The 15261-nt window shown below is 40.7% G+C and overlaps 1 protein-coding gene across 3 annotated transcripts in view; it reads right to left on the reverse strand.

Moving 5' to 3' along the window:
* STK24 (serine/threonine kinase 24) overlaps positions 1-15261 on the reverse strand; it is a 130952-nt gene that overhangs the window by 45218 nt on the left and 70473 nt on the right. For 2 of the 3 annotated variants that reach the window (XM_045821582.1, XM_045821583.1), the window contains one exon: positions 13166-13241. The exons of the other annotated variant lie outside the window; for it this stretch is intronic. In XM_045821582.1, the coding sequence (XP_045677538.1) occupies positions 13166-13201 (36 nt within the window). In that variant the 5' untranslated portion in view covers positions 13202-13241. The remainder of the gene's footprint in view (positions 1-13165; positions 13242-15261) is intronic. 3 annotated transcript variants of the gene reach the window in all.

The following is a 15261-nucleotide window of genomic DNA, read 5'->3' on the forward strand; positions in this document are numbered from 1 at the left end:
AATATAAAACAGGAAGAACTAAGCCTAAGGAGATTATCCCAAATGTTTACCAAGGACATCTCTCTCCTTCAAGATCAGGTAATATATCTAGAGTGTCAAGTAGACTCCCTAGCAGAAGTAGCTCTCCAAAACAGACGAGGATTAGATCTCATATTCCTCAAGCAGGGAGGACTTTATGCTGCCTTAGGAGAGAAATGCTGTTTTTATGTTCAGGAGTAATAAGGGAGAATATCAAGACTTTAACCAAAAGACTCAAAGAGAGAGACAGTGAAGAAGAAAACTCCAACTGGTATGCCTCTATATTTAATACTTCCCCATGGCTAACCACCCTTTTATCTGCACTTGCAGGACCCCTTCTTTTGCCTCTGTTATTAGTTACTATAGGGCCCTGTATTCTAAATAAAGTCATAGCCTTTATTAAAGAAAGGTAGTAAAGCTAATGGTTCTATCTCAACCCTATACCATTATTCCTAATGATGAAGAGTCAAGGGTTTGACAAACCCCCAAGAGAAAACGGGGGAATGTAAGGAGTAGGGAAAAAACTTAGACCATGAGAAAATAGGAACCTAGCTAGCCAGAGCCAGGAGATTACTAGGTTACTGAACAAACATCCTGCCTTCCTGCCTTATGCAAGAATGCTTGGTTTGAAATTCCCGCGCTCGGTCTTTGTAAGCGAATTGCTAACTGCCACATCTGCTTCTGTATAAACGCTTGCTTGCCCGCCCCTATATAAGGACTTAATTGTAAGCACTCAGGGCGTCTCTCGTTTCACGGTACCCCTTGAGGGTACCGTGTCTCTGGACACTCTGAGAGTTCGCCCCTGCACAGGTTAAACTTGGCCAATAAAGTAACATCCTTGGTACCCTGAAAGTCTCCGACATTTGTTCTCGCGTTTGCTGGATGCAACAGGGACCCAGCATAAGGTTGTTCTTTGGAAGAAATGAGTGCTATGAAGCATCCCAGGACAGATGTAGAAGGAGCAGACTGCTCCACAGAAAGCTGTAATTTGCCTGGCCGCAGCAAGAGAGAAGTAGGTGTTGTGCACCTTTTATATGTTAGGCACAGTATGAGATGCCACACACACATTATTTCCGCCAGTGCTCACCACATTCCTATGTTTCAGTTGTAGTAGGCCCATGCTCTAGAAAAGGAGTACAAAGAACACAATAACTTGCCAGATCCTAGAATGCAACAGGTCCTGAAGCCTTTACTCAGCCTTACCACCTCTCACTCCATTCGCACATCCTTTCTCTGCTCACCCCAAAGTAAACCTGAGCATGGGACAGGTGACAGGGGAATCATTCAGCCCATTAAAGATATGATCACTGTGGGGAGGGGGGTTCCCAATGATAAGTAAAAGGGTAGGAAAAAGAAACCCCAGTCTTTCCTCTCTCGGTGGCCCTAATAGGAAGACAACAGCACTGCAAGGCAAGGAAAGTCTTCCAGTGCTGGAAACAAGTACAAAATGGGAAAAAGGCCAGTATACACAAATATCAACTAAGGACAGGTTTTACAACAAAACCTGAAACAGCACAAATAGAAACAAATTAACTGAAAATTACTGGATCAAATTTTTAGCTCAAACAAAACAAACAAACAACAACAACAAAAACCCAGCACCACACATTAGCTAAAAATACTGTTGGAAGTACTACATACACCAAAACTACACAAAAGACCTGAAGAATTATTCTAAGGGAAACTTACACCATTATGTACTTCTATTACCAAGCCAACAAAGAAAAATATTTGAGTGCTCAATCCAAAAGGAAAAAAGGCAGACAGAAACCTAAGAAAAGAAATCAACCTAAGGAAAGCAAAAAGAATTAATAAAGACATGTGCATAATTAATAGAAAATGTTAGAAGAAAAATTTTTCAAGTAATAGATAACATCCAGTTACTGTAATCAAGAAAAAATAGCAAACACATTAATATAACACTTAAAAAAGAATATTACAGAGGAAAAGATTTTAAATGCAAACAGATTATAATATTTTATGACAGGAAATTTAAAAATCCAGAATGAAACAGATAATTTCTTTATAACTTATAAATTAAAATTTACTTAAAAAAAGAGTAAGAACTACAGGCAGAAAAAGGTGGATTAGGGAAACTGATCAATAAACCTCCTCTGAATACACACACACACACACACACACACACACACACACAAACCTCCTCTGAATACACACACACACACACACACAAGAATGAACAGACAGCAAGAAGTTCAAATGATTTTTGTCCTTGAAAAATTCTGAATCTTGAAAGAACAGATTATTCTAACAACTAGCCTTACACACAGGACTTTTCATGACATCACAACATAATACTTACTTGTGGAAAAACTCCAGAAGTAAGAGGTGGAGAAGGTTCCTACTGAGGAATAAACACAACTCCTAGGAAGAGAAATGGTACTAAGGCAACCAGTGCATTTCTATGTACAGGGATGCAGCACTGCCTGGGCCCAAAGAGGATTATTTCTAGAGAAGAAAAGGATGCTTTGGGAAATGAATGTTAGGTGTGAGAGTCACTGTATGCATACATTTTTTCATTTGATTTTTCAATATCACTTGCCCTACCCCTACCAACTCTCAGGATTTGCTCAGACCAGCACAGCCTGGTCTGCTTTCAGAAGGCTTGAACTCACCTCTGTACTCTACTCTGCTCTACTCCATAACAAACAGATAGCCCTGACTTTGAAGAAACCTGAAATGACAGGAAGAGAAGTCAACTCTTGTTTTTTTACGGGGGGAACTGTTGTCTTCCAGGGGCATATTCCATCCCCTCTCACCACTGGGTCCGACTCAGCTGTGAACCAGTGTCCGGAGGGAACAGTCATTCAAGGAAGGTAGGGCCAAGTCCTCCACAGTACTAGGGATGGCCACATCCTCCTTCATAACAGGTGACCATAGGCTCCTTTAGGAAAAGAAACAGCTCCAGAATTTCTAGTGTCTTCCTCTTAGTCAGGTAGATGGGATCCCCACCATCATTTTACATTAGTGCAAGGCAACAACACTCCACAGATTACTAAATACCTTCATAGATTATTGTTCATCTGATTCAATTATCCTGTCTACTTAGGTAATCTGTTTTTTCCATTTTACAAATTAAGATACGTAGACAAGGGAAAGGAAGGATACCAATCAAGAGTCAAAACCAGATATTCTGACAGAGTCAGAAACCTAAACAAAAATTACAATAACAAAAACCATAGACTCTAAGCAATTTCTATAGAATTCCAGTGTGGAAAATACATTCTAATGTAACTTAATTATTGTTCTTAATATTTAACTGTTTCATGAGTTTCTTTTTTAGAAATCAACTCTACTCTGACTGCCTGAAAACTATAAAGTGTTTGCCTGTAATTTGAGGATCCCAGTCAATCATACCCAAGTTTAAGAATTCCTGTCCTAATGTCTTTTAATAAATTGGAAGAACACCAGGCATTCCCTAAAAAGCTCTTCTTAGGACTTAAGTCGAAAGACTGTCTCTTCTGGTAGAGGCTGCCATATAACTGTGTGTACAGTTTACATATTTTATTGTGCTGGCCAAAAAGTCCAGTTAAGATTTTTCCATAAAATAAAAGACACAACATTTTTTTACTTTCACCAAAACATTATTGATTTGGACATTCTAAGTAAGTTGGCTATCTCTCGCATATTGACTATTCTTAATTAATGTCTCCACATGATCACTATCAACTTCAACTGGTCTACCCTACCATAGATGGTCCAGCGAGAAATCCCCAAACACAAAACTTGGCAAAACACTCAACATGTTCCATCAGTCACAGCACCTCTCCACACACTGCATAAATCTTTTTTTATGTGTTTCAGTTGCATTTTACCTTTCTTGAAATAATAAAGCATAATATGCCAAAAATGTTGCTTATTTTCTTCTATTTTCTTCTACCTTCAATATTAAAATTATTACACAAAAATTCACCAATTTTGAGAAGTTTGTTTTAAATGCACACCAATATGACAACTAATCCTAATACAATCTAACAAAATCGTTTCAAATGAAGTTAAAGGTAACTAAGCGCTACTAGAGCCAGTTTATGGGGAAACTGAACAAACTTTTTGGCCAACCCAACAGTAATTAAGTTTCCCCAGTGGGTAGGGATGTTCCTCTCTCTTCCATCAACATAAATTTGACACAACACAGTAATAACTCTATTAAAGGGAAGTTCCTGTGCTGAGTGCTCATATATATTTAAATGAATAAAAAAGCTGCTTAAATTTAAGGACACTTACAAGGTTATCAGAAAAATATGCTCACAAATAATCTAAATCTAAGGGGAAAGAAGTAAAAAAGAGAAGCATGAAAAAAGTACCCTGGGAAAAAGGGAAGCATTTTCTTTAAGACAAAACATCAGTCAATGATTACAAACTGCTATATCAAACGAGTTCTATGCCACAAACCTTGCTGTGAAGCTAATGATGTGTTCTTTCTGCAACAGTGAACAATTTAGTAATTACAAGATTATCTGCTGCTAGGTGAAGATCTCAGTGGTCTTTATGCAACATATGTCAGAAATATCAATCACAAAAACCATAAAACCAAGTGATTATAGAGAACTCAGCATTAATTCTTTGATAAAAACCCAGACTAAAAAGATCAGACAAGACCAAGTCAGAGGGTGGCTGTGGCTGAAGGATGAAGGATAAAGACTTCATTGTGTTTTACAGATTTTTAAAGAGGTGCCTTTAGTATCATCAGACAATTTATGGAATTGGTAGATTCACAAAACACAAATGATGTGCTTCAAATGCATGGGTGGCAAATTAATGTCTATACTATTACTGCCATATGTAGAGTTTGGCCTAAAGGTAAATAGCTACTGGAGGGACTTTTTTAATATGTGTAACTGCTCAATGCTTGACTGTACTGAGGAAATGCTTCTGCTACTTGAACCCTCTGCTTCTCTTCCAAAGTTCTGGCCGCTTTGCTAATGTTTATTTTCTGCACAGGTGTATTCTACAGTCAGATACGTGCACATGTTCTCAATTTATAATCAAACATGCAAATCCCAAGGTGCCCTTGATACCTGTCCAGTGCTGGTATTGTGGCCTGTGCCTACAGTAAAAGTAAAAGCAGAAAGCAGGGCCCGCTGGGGTAGTGCTGCATTGCCTGGAACACCAACCACCCCACCCCAGGGTACCACAGTGCAGGAGGAAGTCATTGCACTGAGCATGCTCCAGGCTACTGAGGGTGACTGGCTAAGGGAAAAGCTCCTACTCCCTTCCAGTCTGGTGAACACTTGTCAGTCCAGTCTGGGATGACAGGATTGGTTGGGAGAGGCCCTACCAAAGGACATGGAAGTTGGAGCACACACTCCACATGGGCAGCTTATATAAACCGAAGGGGGAGACACAGGCTCTCTTGGTTCCACCACCAGGACATTCAGGCCAGTGCTTTGTAGGATGAACTGGCCCTGGAAGCTGCATGGCAAATGGCAACTCTGAAAAGAAGGAAGCCTGAGGCCCAAGAATGGCAGGGAGAGAAGCTAAGCTGCTTAAAGGGCAACTCAGCAGCCACCTGAAATTCCCAAAGACAGTATTTTTTTAAAGATTTTATTTATTTATTTTTTTAGAGAGGAAAGGGAAGGGGAGAGAGAGAGAGAGAGAGACATCAATGTGCAGTTGCTGGGGGCCGTGGCCTGCAACCCAGGCATGTGCCCTGACTGGGAACTGAACCTGCGATGCTTTGGTTCGCAGCCCGCGCTCAATCCACTGAGCTACGCCAGCCAGGGGAAGATGGTATTTTTTTTTTAACGATTTTATTTATTTATTTTTAGAGAGGGAAGGGAGGGAGATAGAGAGACAGAGAGAAACATCAATGTGCGGTTGCTGGGGGTCATGGCCTGCAACCCAGGCATGTACCCTGGCTAGGAATCGAACCTGCGACACTTTGGTTCGCAGCCCGCACTCAATCCACTGAGCTACGCCAGCCAGGGCACAAGATGGTATTTTTAATGGAAGAAGGAACTCTGGTTGCAGCTTGGGACTGGTCTGGCAGAGAGTGGCAGAGTTTTCTGGAGGGGATGGCTCTGAAGCAGGAGCCTGCCATCCTCCCAGACTGAATAAAAGACCTCTTTCCTTTTCTCACCAAACCTCTGCCCTCTAGAATTTACCTATGGGTGGCAGTGGGCAGCCAAACCCCACTTTCACTCAGTAACTCCCTCAACTGAGGCAAACCTGGGGCTCAAAGGTCAAACAACAGAAGACTCATAGCCCAAAAATGGTGAGCAAACATGTGCTCACAACTCCACTGTAAAAATCCATATCACTCCTTGCAGACACCTACAAAACAGGAGCCTAACTGCTCTAACACCCAGCAAACCATGGTCAGTCAGCAATAATCATGACAACATATAACTGCTCACAGGAGTCAATAAAGGAGCTTGGTTCTAGCAGCCCAATCTTCTGATTTTGAAACAGATGTTTTCATTTACCCCAATGCCTCAAAAGTCATGCATGCTATGCTACATATACCATGGGACAAGAGAAAGTCTGTTCACCTCACTGGAAATCAGTATTCTTTAAATACACACCAACCAGCTCATTACATAATCTAGGTTAAGATTTGTGATGTTATATATAATACCATTTTTTAGAAATTTACTCAAATATGAAAGTTTTAGGGGGAAAAAAGCATTTGGCATAATTAGTTATTTTATCTAAATATATCAGCTGAGTGCCCCCAGCTGGTATAGCTCAGTTGGTTGGGCATCGTCCAGCAAACCAAAAGGTAGACAGTTCAATCCCAGTTGGGGTGTATGCCTGGGTTGCAAGTTCGGTCCCTGGTCAGGGTGCACACAGAAGACAACCAGTCAACGTTTCTCTCTCACACTGATGTTTCTCTCCCTCTCTTCCTCCCTCCCTTACCCTCTCTTTAAAATAAAAAACAAATATATCAGCTATACTTGGCTACTGCAGATAGAGGTTTAAATTTATAGAACATGTACAATATATTGAGAAAAATAGACCCAGAAATAAAATTAATACATAATTTAAACTACATAACAGCCAGAAAACAGAGTTGAGTTCCTTTCTGAAGTAAAATATTTAGCCTAACTGAAATTTTAATTCATTCAACTTTCTGGGTAGAAAAACGTAACATCTTCAGGAATTTTCAATTATACTAGGACAGCATGCTCATGAGACAGAAAGGAATCCGCAGTCCCCATCCTCAGAAGCATTTCAAAGCAGATCTTTTATGTTATCTTTGGCATGGGCCTACAATTTTTTCCCATGACTGACTGCAAAATGAAATGTATTCCCATGTGATTTCAAAGCAAGATCTACTTGCAGATTTGTTTAGTCCACCCTCAAAAAAAGTTAAGTGGTTCCGCTTTTACCCACTACCACCCTGTCGTCTCTGATACCATGGGTTCCATGTATCTTTTCTATTTTTCCCAGAAACATTAAGGACAGATTCTTACATAGTAAAAATCACTCCCCAAGAAAGCAGATGTACTTCTCCCTCTCCCAGAAGTTGCAGCTGTTCAGGCCAATGGGGAATGCAGCAGATGACTTCCAAATGGTAGAGGAAGACTTGGAGGGCGCTGCCACTGTGTGCGTGCATGCATGTGGAAGAGGAAGGAAGTTCTGTTGTTCCAACCAAGAACCCTTTGGTTGAGTGACTGCACAGATAAGCACCTATTTTAATACAGGGAAACGATGACTCTGCTAGCCAAGGGACAGCAACCACACTCTCAAGCCCTGAAGACATCCTCTCTCTAATCTGGAATCAACAAGGATGAGCTCTAAGCCTTGACAAGGCAGCAAAAGTGGAAGAGATCATGGTTAAAATCCTTGCTTAAGTCACAAGCATAAAGCTTTTGTTTACTTTTGTTTATTGCTCAGAGAAAGGAAATCTCATGGAAAAAAAGAAGTCTGCACTGCCATGTCAGACAGAAGACATGAGGCTACTCTACTGTGCAAAGGAAAAGCTATCCTAGCAATGCTGCAGGACCAAGCAACAGGCTGTTGCTGCCAGTTGTCTGAATGACCAGAAACCAATGACTAAAACAAGTCACCATCTATCAGATGGGCTCTGCCCTGGGTCATCATCAGTAGTCTCCTCTGGATGTAGGATCAATAGTTTTGTCCTTCTTAAAGAATGTTTCAACTCCTCCTCCACAAAATAAAAAACCCAATCTAAACATCTGGGAAATTACCGCTCAGAGGAGGTTTCAAATAGCTGTGCATCTGATCATGTTTATTAAAGTATGCATAAACTTCTTCTTTTCAGGGACTCTACTTACTACAATATATTCAAGTCCTTAAATAGAATCATAAACCCAAAACCCATTTTCTTTAGAGAGTAAAGGAGATTAATTAAAGCCAATGCATAGAGAAAACAGAAATAAGAAGCATGGAAACAAGACAGCTATTTGGAAGTAACCTTGAAATCAAAATAAGCCAGAAACCTTAAAACACACACACCCCAAAAGAATTACAAGACAGATGATAATATGGACAAATCATATTTCCTGTCATACATTCCAGTCTCCCTTCCAAGTTTTAATATACTTAAGAGTCTAAGAAGATTAGTCGAGCATTTCTAGAAGCAACAGGCATATTCCAGACAACTCCTAACTCCACCAAATTCTGGTACAGGCCAGGGAAGCAAGCAGGTCAGGTGTGGAAGCATTCCTTACCTGCCAGCCCTGCTCCTCACCATCGCCTCAGCCCACAGCGCTCTCCCTCCCAACAGCCAGTCTGCTTCCTGCCTTCCTTCCACAGGTTTCTCTGCTCAGAGCCACCTTCTGGGAGATTCCCTGACCACTGCAGCCCCTACAGCACCTGCCAGAGTTAGATCCACCATGTGTTTTTATGTATTGCTTTGTGGTCTCCCACTTTGAGGACCGTCAACAAAATCCTTTTTCCCATACCTGCCCAATCAATGAAAGTAAAATGCCGAATGTTCTCTGCCCATTTATTTTACTTTCCATGCCACAAAAACAGTGATGATACCCCACAAATTTATGGAGGCTAAAATCCATTTTTCCCAGTCTCACACTATACACCTCAAATTATGTGCCATGGTCTTTGAGTAACTTAACTGAATTAAGTGCTCCAGATATATGGGTGGGGGTCCTGCTGCAAAGCTCACAAAGGCCACTCTGCCTACAAAACAGCTAGGCCCCTGCTGACCGCTGCACCTAAATTCTGCAGACCACCCAAACCCTGGCCCTCATCTTTCACTTGAAGAAAAGAAGGCTTTTTCCTTTCATCCCTAGAGTACAGGTTGAGTGGATAACAAGATATGTAAAGAGACTGGCCCTACAATGGACCCAAGAAGGACAGGTAATCTCCATCCCTCAATTACACCAGCAAGAAAAAGCAAGGGGAACAAGCTACACAGAGGTAGAAAGCTGAGAATAACCTCAGGAAGTACCCAGCAGCCCCAGCCCCCTGCCTGGTAGGTGTTGTGAAACAGCCTGTAGGGCTATCACATTGCCTCTCCCTCAAAGGGACAGGAGGGGTCACCTGTCTGTACTTCCCACCTGAAGAGCACAGGAGCAACTCTACAGAAAGGAGTGGGAAAGCAGGATGTAAGGAGCACTAAGACATCCTAGACAGCAGCTTGTAAAGAATGTTCTAGTAGCTGCCTCCAGATTGTCTTCTACAGACCATTGGTTGATTCCACGAGGGCCCTCAAAATGGCTCCTCGGAAAATAGCTTTAAATAAAGGCCTCCACAGGCTCACTCTTACAAACCACTAACACAATTCTAAGGTTCCTCAATGCATGGCCTAAGACAGATTCGTCACCAAGGAATTTAAATCAGGTCACTCATAAACATTACCAGGTCCACTGCCTTGAGATCCCAGCTCAGGGGTGGCACAGTGCATATGCAGTTTTCAAAGCCCCATGTGTCCTTGTTTTCAGTTACTACCTCTGGAGTAAATAAGCACCTTCTAATCAATCCCTTTGTAATGGGAACTTTTGACTTATGGAGACCCAGCTCATCAATCAGAGATTTCACTGCTTTGGGTATGTTGATTGTGAAGTTCTCAGGAGGGCTATCTGGCAGATGCTTCCATAATTGGATCTACGGTTTAGAGAATGTCCCAATCTGGAGCTAAAATTTGGAAGGTCAGGCAGTAGTTAAAAGATCAGCCTAGATGAGCATGCAAAAACACAAGCAGGAATAACAAGCTGACCACCAACAGTAATCGAAGTAAAGAATGGCGAACAGACACACTAGAAATTCTGATCAAAGAAAGGCTATCATGTTCCCCAGACATGGGGGCAAGGGTCATCACTGCTCTGCCTACTGCTGCACTCCACAAAGCCAACAAAGCAGCTTATTAACATTCAAATGTTCACTAAATAAAACAAAAAGTGAACCACACTCATCTGAGGCAGAGGAAATCTTACCTATATCCTTAGAAAGATTTTAAGAAAAACAGACAAAAAGATTTTAGGGTAATATTGTATTAATCAGAACCCTCTCAATCCCTGAAAATTTTCTGTTCATTAAAATTGTAACCTACTGTAGGTTTCAGCTCATGATTTTATGTAACATTAGTTTCCTAAGAAACAGAATGTGCCCAAATACTTCACACTTTGTTTTCTCAATTTCCACAATATCACTCAGAAAATCATTCACTGAAAAATAAAACTGCATAAAACATTAATATGCTACTTCAGTAGTTATCTTTTATTTACTGCTTCATGGTCTTTATTAATTCATCCAGTTTTTAAAATACCAACATTTTAAGGAACGTTTTTCAAAAGATAGCAAAATAGCAGGAGACCAGAAGAAAGCTATTACTTACAGCTAACTTGACATCTCCAGATTTACTAGGTTCTTAACCATGTGGCGTTTCCTAAGGCTAATCTTCCCAAGCATGTTGACTAAAGAACTATTTCAAAAGAGATCTGCCAGGGACTTGGTATAGAATGAATGAAATTTACATTAAAAAAGAGAGAGAGAATGGAGGGTCCCAAAATAAAATACAATCAGGAAATGCTGCATATTTACCTCCCTTAAAGAGTCTCAAACACTCTGAGAAAACAATAAAAACCTGCTACATCAAACACATCCAGAATTTTATCAGGTAGCACCTACTAGTAACTCCACGAATGGGAGTCCTCCAGAAGAGCCCGCTCAAACCTACCTAGAGAGCTATCCATCAGCTAGAAGTTGTCCATCAGCTCACCAGTCAGAAACCCTTCATTATCTCCTCTCACACCTCACCCCACTCCATGCCCTCCCCATCCATCCCACCACCACCAAAGAGCCCAATTATGTGCTTGTAATGAGATTCAGCATGCAAAGGTTGGGTAGGCCTGACATAATACAGTATGAATGATATTAGTAGCAAATTTCATTATTCAAGAAACTCATGAGAACAATAGGGGACACATTTTTTAATTACACGTCTAGACTTTCAAAGTCAAAAGTCACATACCTCAATATTCTCAAGTGCCCACACCTTTTCTTATTACATATGAGTAAATCAGGTATATCCATGTCAAGCTAGCCAACACATCGTCTTTCTAGAAACCACTTGGTCATTCAAGTTACTGCTTAAACTTTGAAATAAGAATACAAGAAAAAAAAGAAACCATAACAGAGGGTTTTAACAATATTTATATCACATTATTCACACCTGTTATGTGTGATTTGAAACTCCTGAGCCTCTAATTCACTGAAGTGACTAAAAACATTTGTTTTCAGGATCTGAATTAGGGTTCACTTGCATAGCCTCCCAGGCCTGCGTGGTCTGCCAGGAACAGAGCAACCCCAGGCTAGAGCCACACAGAATCTGCACACTACTTGCTCTCATTTCCTGGGGTCAGTGAGGCTGTACACAGACACAGCCAGGGAGAGCATGGTCAGGGGGTTGTTACCGGGAATAGCCAAGAGAGGCAAGTAGGGAAATGGGACAGCAAACAGACTGACACTCACCTGTGTCAAACTTTTAGAGGAAAAATTTTTCAAGTGAAATTCCTTTCTTTAAAATTTAGGAACAGAAAACCATGCTGTGTAATAAACTATGAAAATTGGGTGCATGTTTAGAATTGGCTGGTGTGATCAAATACAATTCAAACTAAAGTTATCTGACACTGAACAACACTCATGTACAACTCCTATGGTGGGACAAGTACAATAAGCAACCACCTAAACAACAGCTTCCTTACATGGCCCAAAGTTCCAGTTTGGCTTTCCTTTCTTCTTCCTTCAGTTCAGTGTCTTTACTAACAAATTTCCCTGATATCTCTCTTTCTTTTAAAGTTTTTTTTAAAGATTTTATCTATTTATTTTTAGAGAGAGGGGAAGGGAGAAAGAGGGAGAAAAACATCAATGTGTGGTTGCCTCTTATGTGCCCCCTACTAGAGACCTGGCCCACAACCCAGGCATATGCCCTGACTGGGAATTGAACCAGTGACCCCTTGGTTCGCAGGCCTGCACTCAATCCAGAGCCACAACAGCCAGGGTCCTTGCAGCTATCTCTTAAACCTCCCCCACTTCCTTAATCTGTTACCCAGGCTTCTCCCAGAGTCTCCAACACCAATCAAGGCTATTTTCTTTGAACTGCTCTCTTGGCTTTCTATTCCTAAGTCAGTGCTAGAGCAACTCCAAGAAAAGAATCCAAGAGTCCTGCATTCGTGTTACTCTGCCCTCACCCTAACCTCCCCCATCCTGGATGGGTGCTACCTCCTGTTCTCCAAGCACAACTCTGTGGCCTGCCAGAGTACTTATTCAGGTAATGACTACCGGTTGCTTTTTGTTTGTTGTGTGTGTGTTTGCTTTGTCTCTTTCCCTCACTACACCAAAGAAGTTATGCATACAAGGCCCACACCTGCATTCCTGTCCCAAGGCTGAGCAGCAGGGCTCTAAAAGCTCAGGAATCAGGGAGCCATGAATGATAGCAAGGAAGAAGATATGGACCTGCTGCCAAGTCTTAGAGCCCTAGAAACTGGGTCTTAGGATCAAGAGAGAGTATGACCTTCAGACACACAGAAATGATTTCAACACAGCTGTAACACACTATTGGAGGGAGATAGGGGCATTGGTAATCCCAAGTACTTTCTTCACATATGTGAAATCCCGTTAACAATTTTTTAAAAGCAAATATTGTGAGAATTACCTGTGGGGGATGACACTTCAGATCCCAGGTAATTAAGGGCTCACATACCTCATGTTGAGCATATTGGAAATACTTTCCCAGCATGTTTTCCTCAGTAGTTAAATGTGTTCTATGGGCTCCAGTCCTAAACCAGATAAGAGATCCCAATTTACCAAATAAGAGATTCAACTTTTAAAAACAAGTTAAAGATGGACACAACTCTGCACACTTGTATTTCCAGTGTAGGTTTAAGGGACCCAATAATTATTTGCTCAAAGAAGAAAGCAAAAAGGCAGAGACTAAGAACATGTCCCTCTTCCTGAAAGCTACTCCAGTGGACCAGTTATAATTTCTCAATTATAAAATGGAGAGAGAAACATGATTAAAACCAGAAAAGGCAGTATCAAACTTAGTACATTACTAAACCAAGATGTGAAGCTAGAATTAAATTCACTTAATAACCTTTTCATGAACACCTGCTATCACATGGAAGTTCACTGTGGCTACCTTCCATTAGAGCCGCTGCCTCCTTGTTCACATAGTCCATAAAAGAATAAGCAAGCGATAACACATGGCTTAATGTGCCTCTTAGAAAGTAAACACCATAGTAAGAGACCTGAAAAATAAAAGAACATGTAAAAACCAGGAGATAATCTTCCTAATACATTCTACAGTAGCCAGAGCCTTACAGGAGCACAGCTGCTAAGTGTGCCCATGAGCTCAGAAAGGAGATCCTGACAACAGTCATAAAGATGATCTTAGTGGGTTAGAAAAAAAGGCAAAAAAAAAAAAAAAAAAGGTTAACAATGAACATTTTCCCTTTTTTAAAAATGGGTTCAACTTGTTGTAAGGAAATGTTCACAGTGAGGTCACAAAAAGAGTAATCTCACCAACCGAAGACAACAGGCAGCAAGCACCACAGTCTCTCTGGCAGCCCATCTCATACTCCGTGGAAGAGAGCCTTGCAAAAAACCACTGTGACTTCTTAAACCACCAATAGCTCCTAAGTCTTGCAATACCCAAACACACTCACTCTCCTCATTAGTGTCAAAAAGGCAAATGTGACCTCTACTAAATTTAAAAAGATCATACTTGGTTAAAATCAATTTTAACAGCCATTCCTAAACTCCTGAAGTTTTACATTAAAACAGTAAAAGTAAAGGTTCACTCCCAGGGATTTTCCCAAGGAAATAAGTTAAAATTTCTCCTCTTTTCAACATTGTAACCTAAGCTTGTCATTAAAGCAAAATTTTAGAAAGTATTGCTCTTGATCTTGACCTAGGGAAGGCATATTAGACCAGAATCATCTCTCTAGAAAGTGGATTCCAACTCTGGACAGAGATTGTTTCCTTCTACTGTATTGCTTTATTCTTAAAGATACATATATATAGATATAGACACAGATATAGAGATATAAGAGATATATATCAATCAGAACAAATTAGTGTTTCCAAGCATATTTTTGTTGTTTCAATTGTTTTTGTTTTAATTACAAGTTTAGGTTACAATATTGAAAAGAGGATAAATTTTTAACACAATTTAAACATCTAAAATATGCTAGGAAACACATTAATTTCTGATATATATATATTTCTTTTAAGAATAAAGCAATATAGTAGAAGGAAACAGAATCTCTGCCAACAATAAACTTCTCCAGGGTCACAATCCACTTTCTAGAGAGATGACTCTGGTCTACTATGTGTTCCCTAGCTCAAGATCTAGAGCAATACCTTCTAAAAAGTCCAGAGCTTGGTCTCTAAAATTCAAGCACATTAGCATCAGACTCAGGCAGGGGTACCCACCACAGTAATTAAAACAAATCCATCCATAGTTTATCTCCTAATACAAGTGAGAAGGGAAAGAAACTCTTTGCAACTTAACCCCAAATGCCACCAGTGGCCATAATTAAGCTCAATGTGCAATGATAGACAGACACAAAGCCATAAAGGATTGACCGTAAGTTCAAGACCACCATCTCACCCAGAAGAAAGCTGCCACAGAAATCTTTCACTGCACTCATTCCTAAGCCCCAAGGAAGAAGGGATATTTGTTATCTGAGGATCCAGAACCCTAGCCTTGGCTGGAAACAAGAGAAAAAGCCTCAGGTTCTTTGACCTCATGCGCACAAGGTATGGATGGAGGCAGGGCTCGGGACTGATGAGGAA

This window comes from Phyllostomus hastatus, unplaced genomic scaffold, assembly GCF_019186645.2.
Source record: "Phyllostomus hastatus isolate PE091 unplaced genomic scaffold, TTU_PhHast_1.1 phas_scaffold_46, whole genome shotgun sequence".
Lineage (NCBI taxonomy): Eukaryota > Metazoa > Chordata > Mammalia > Chiroptera > Phyllostomidae > Phyllostomus > Phyllostomus hastatus.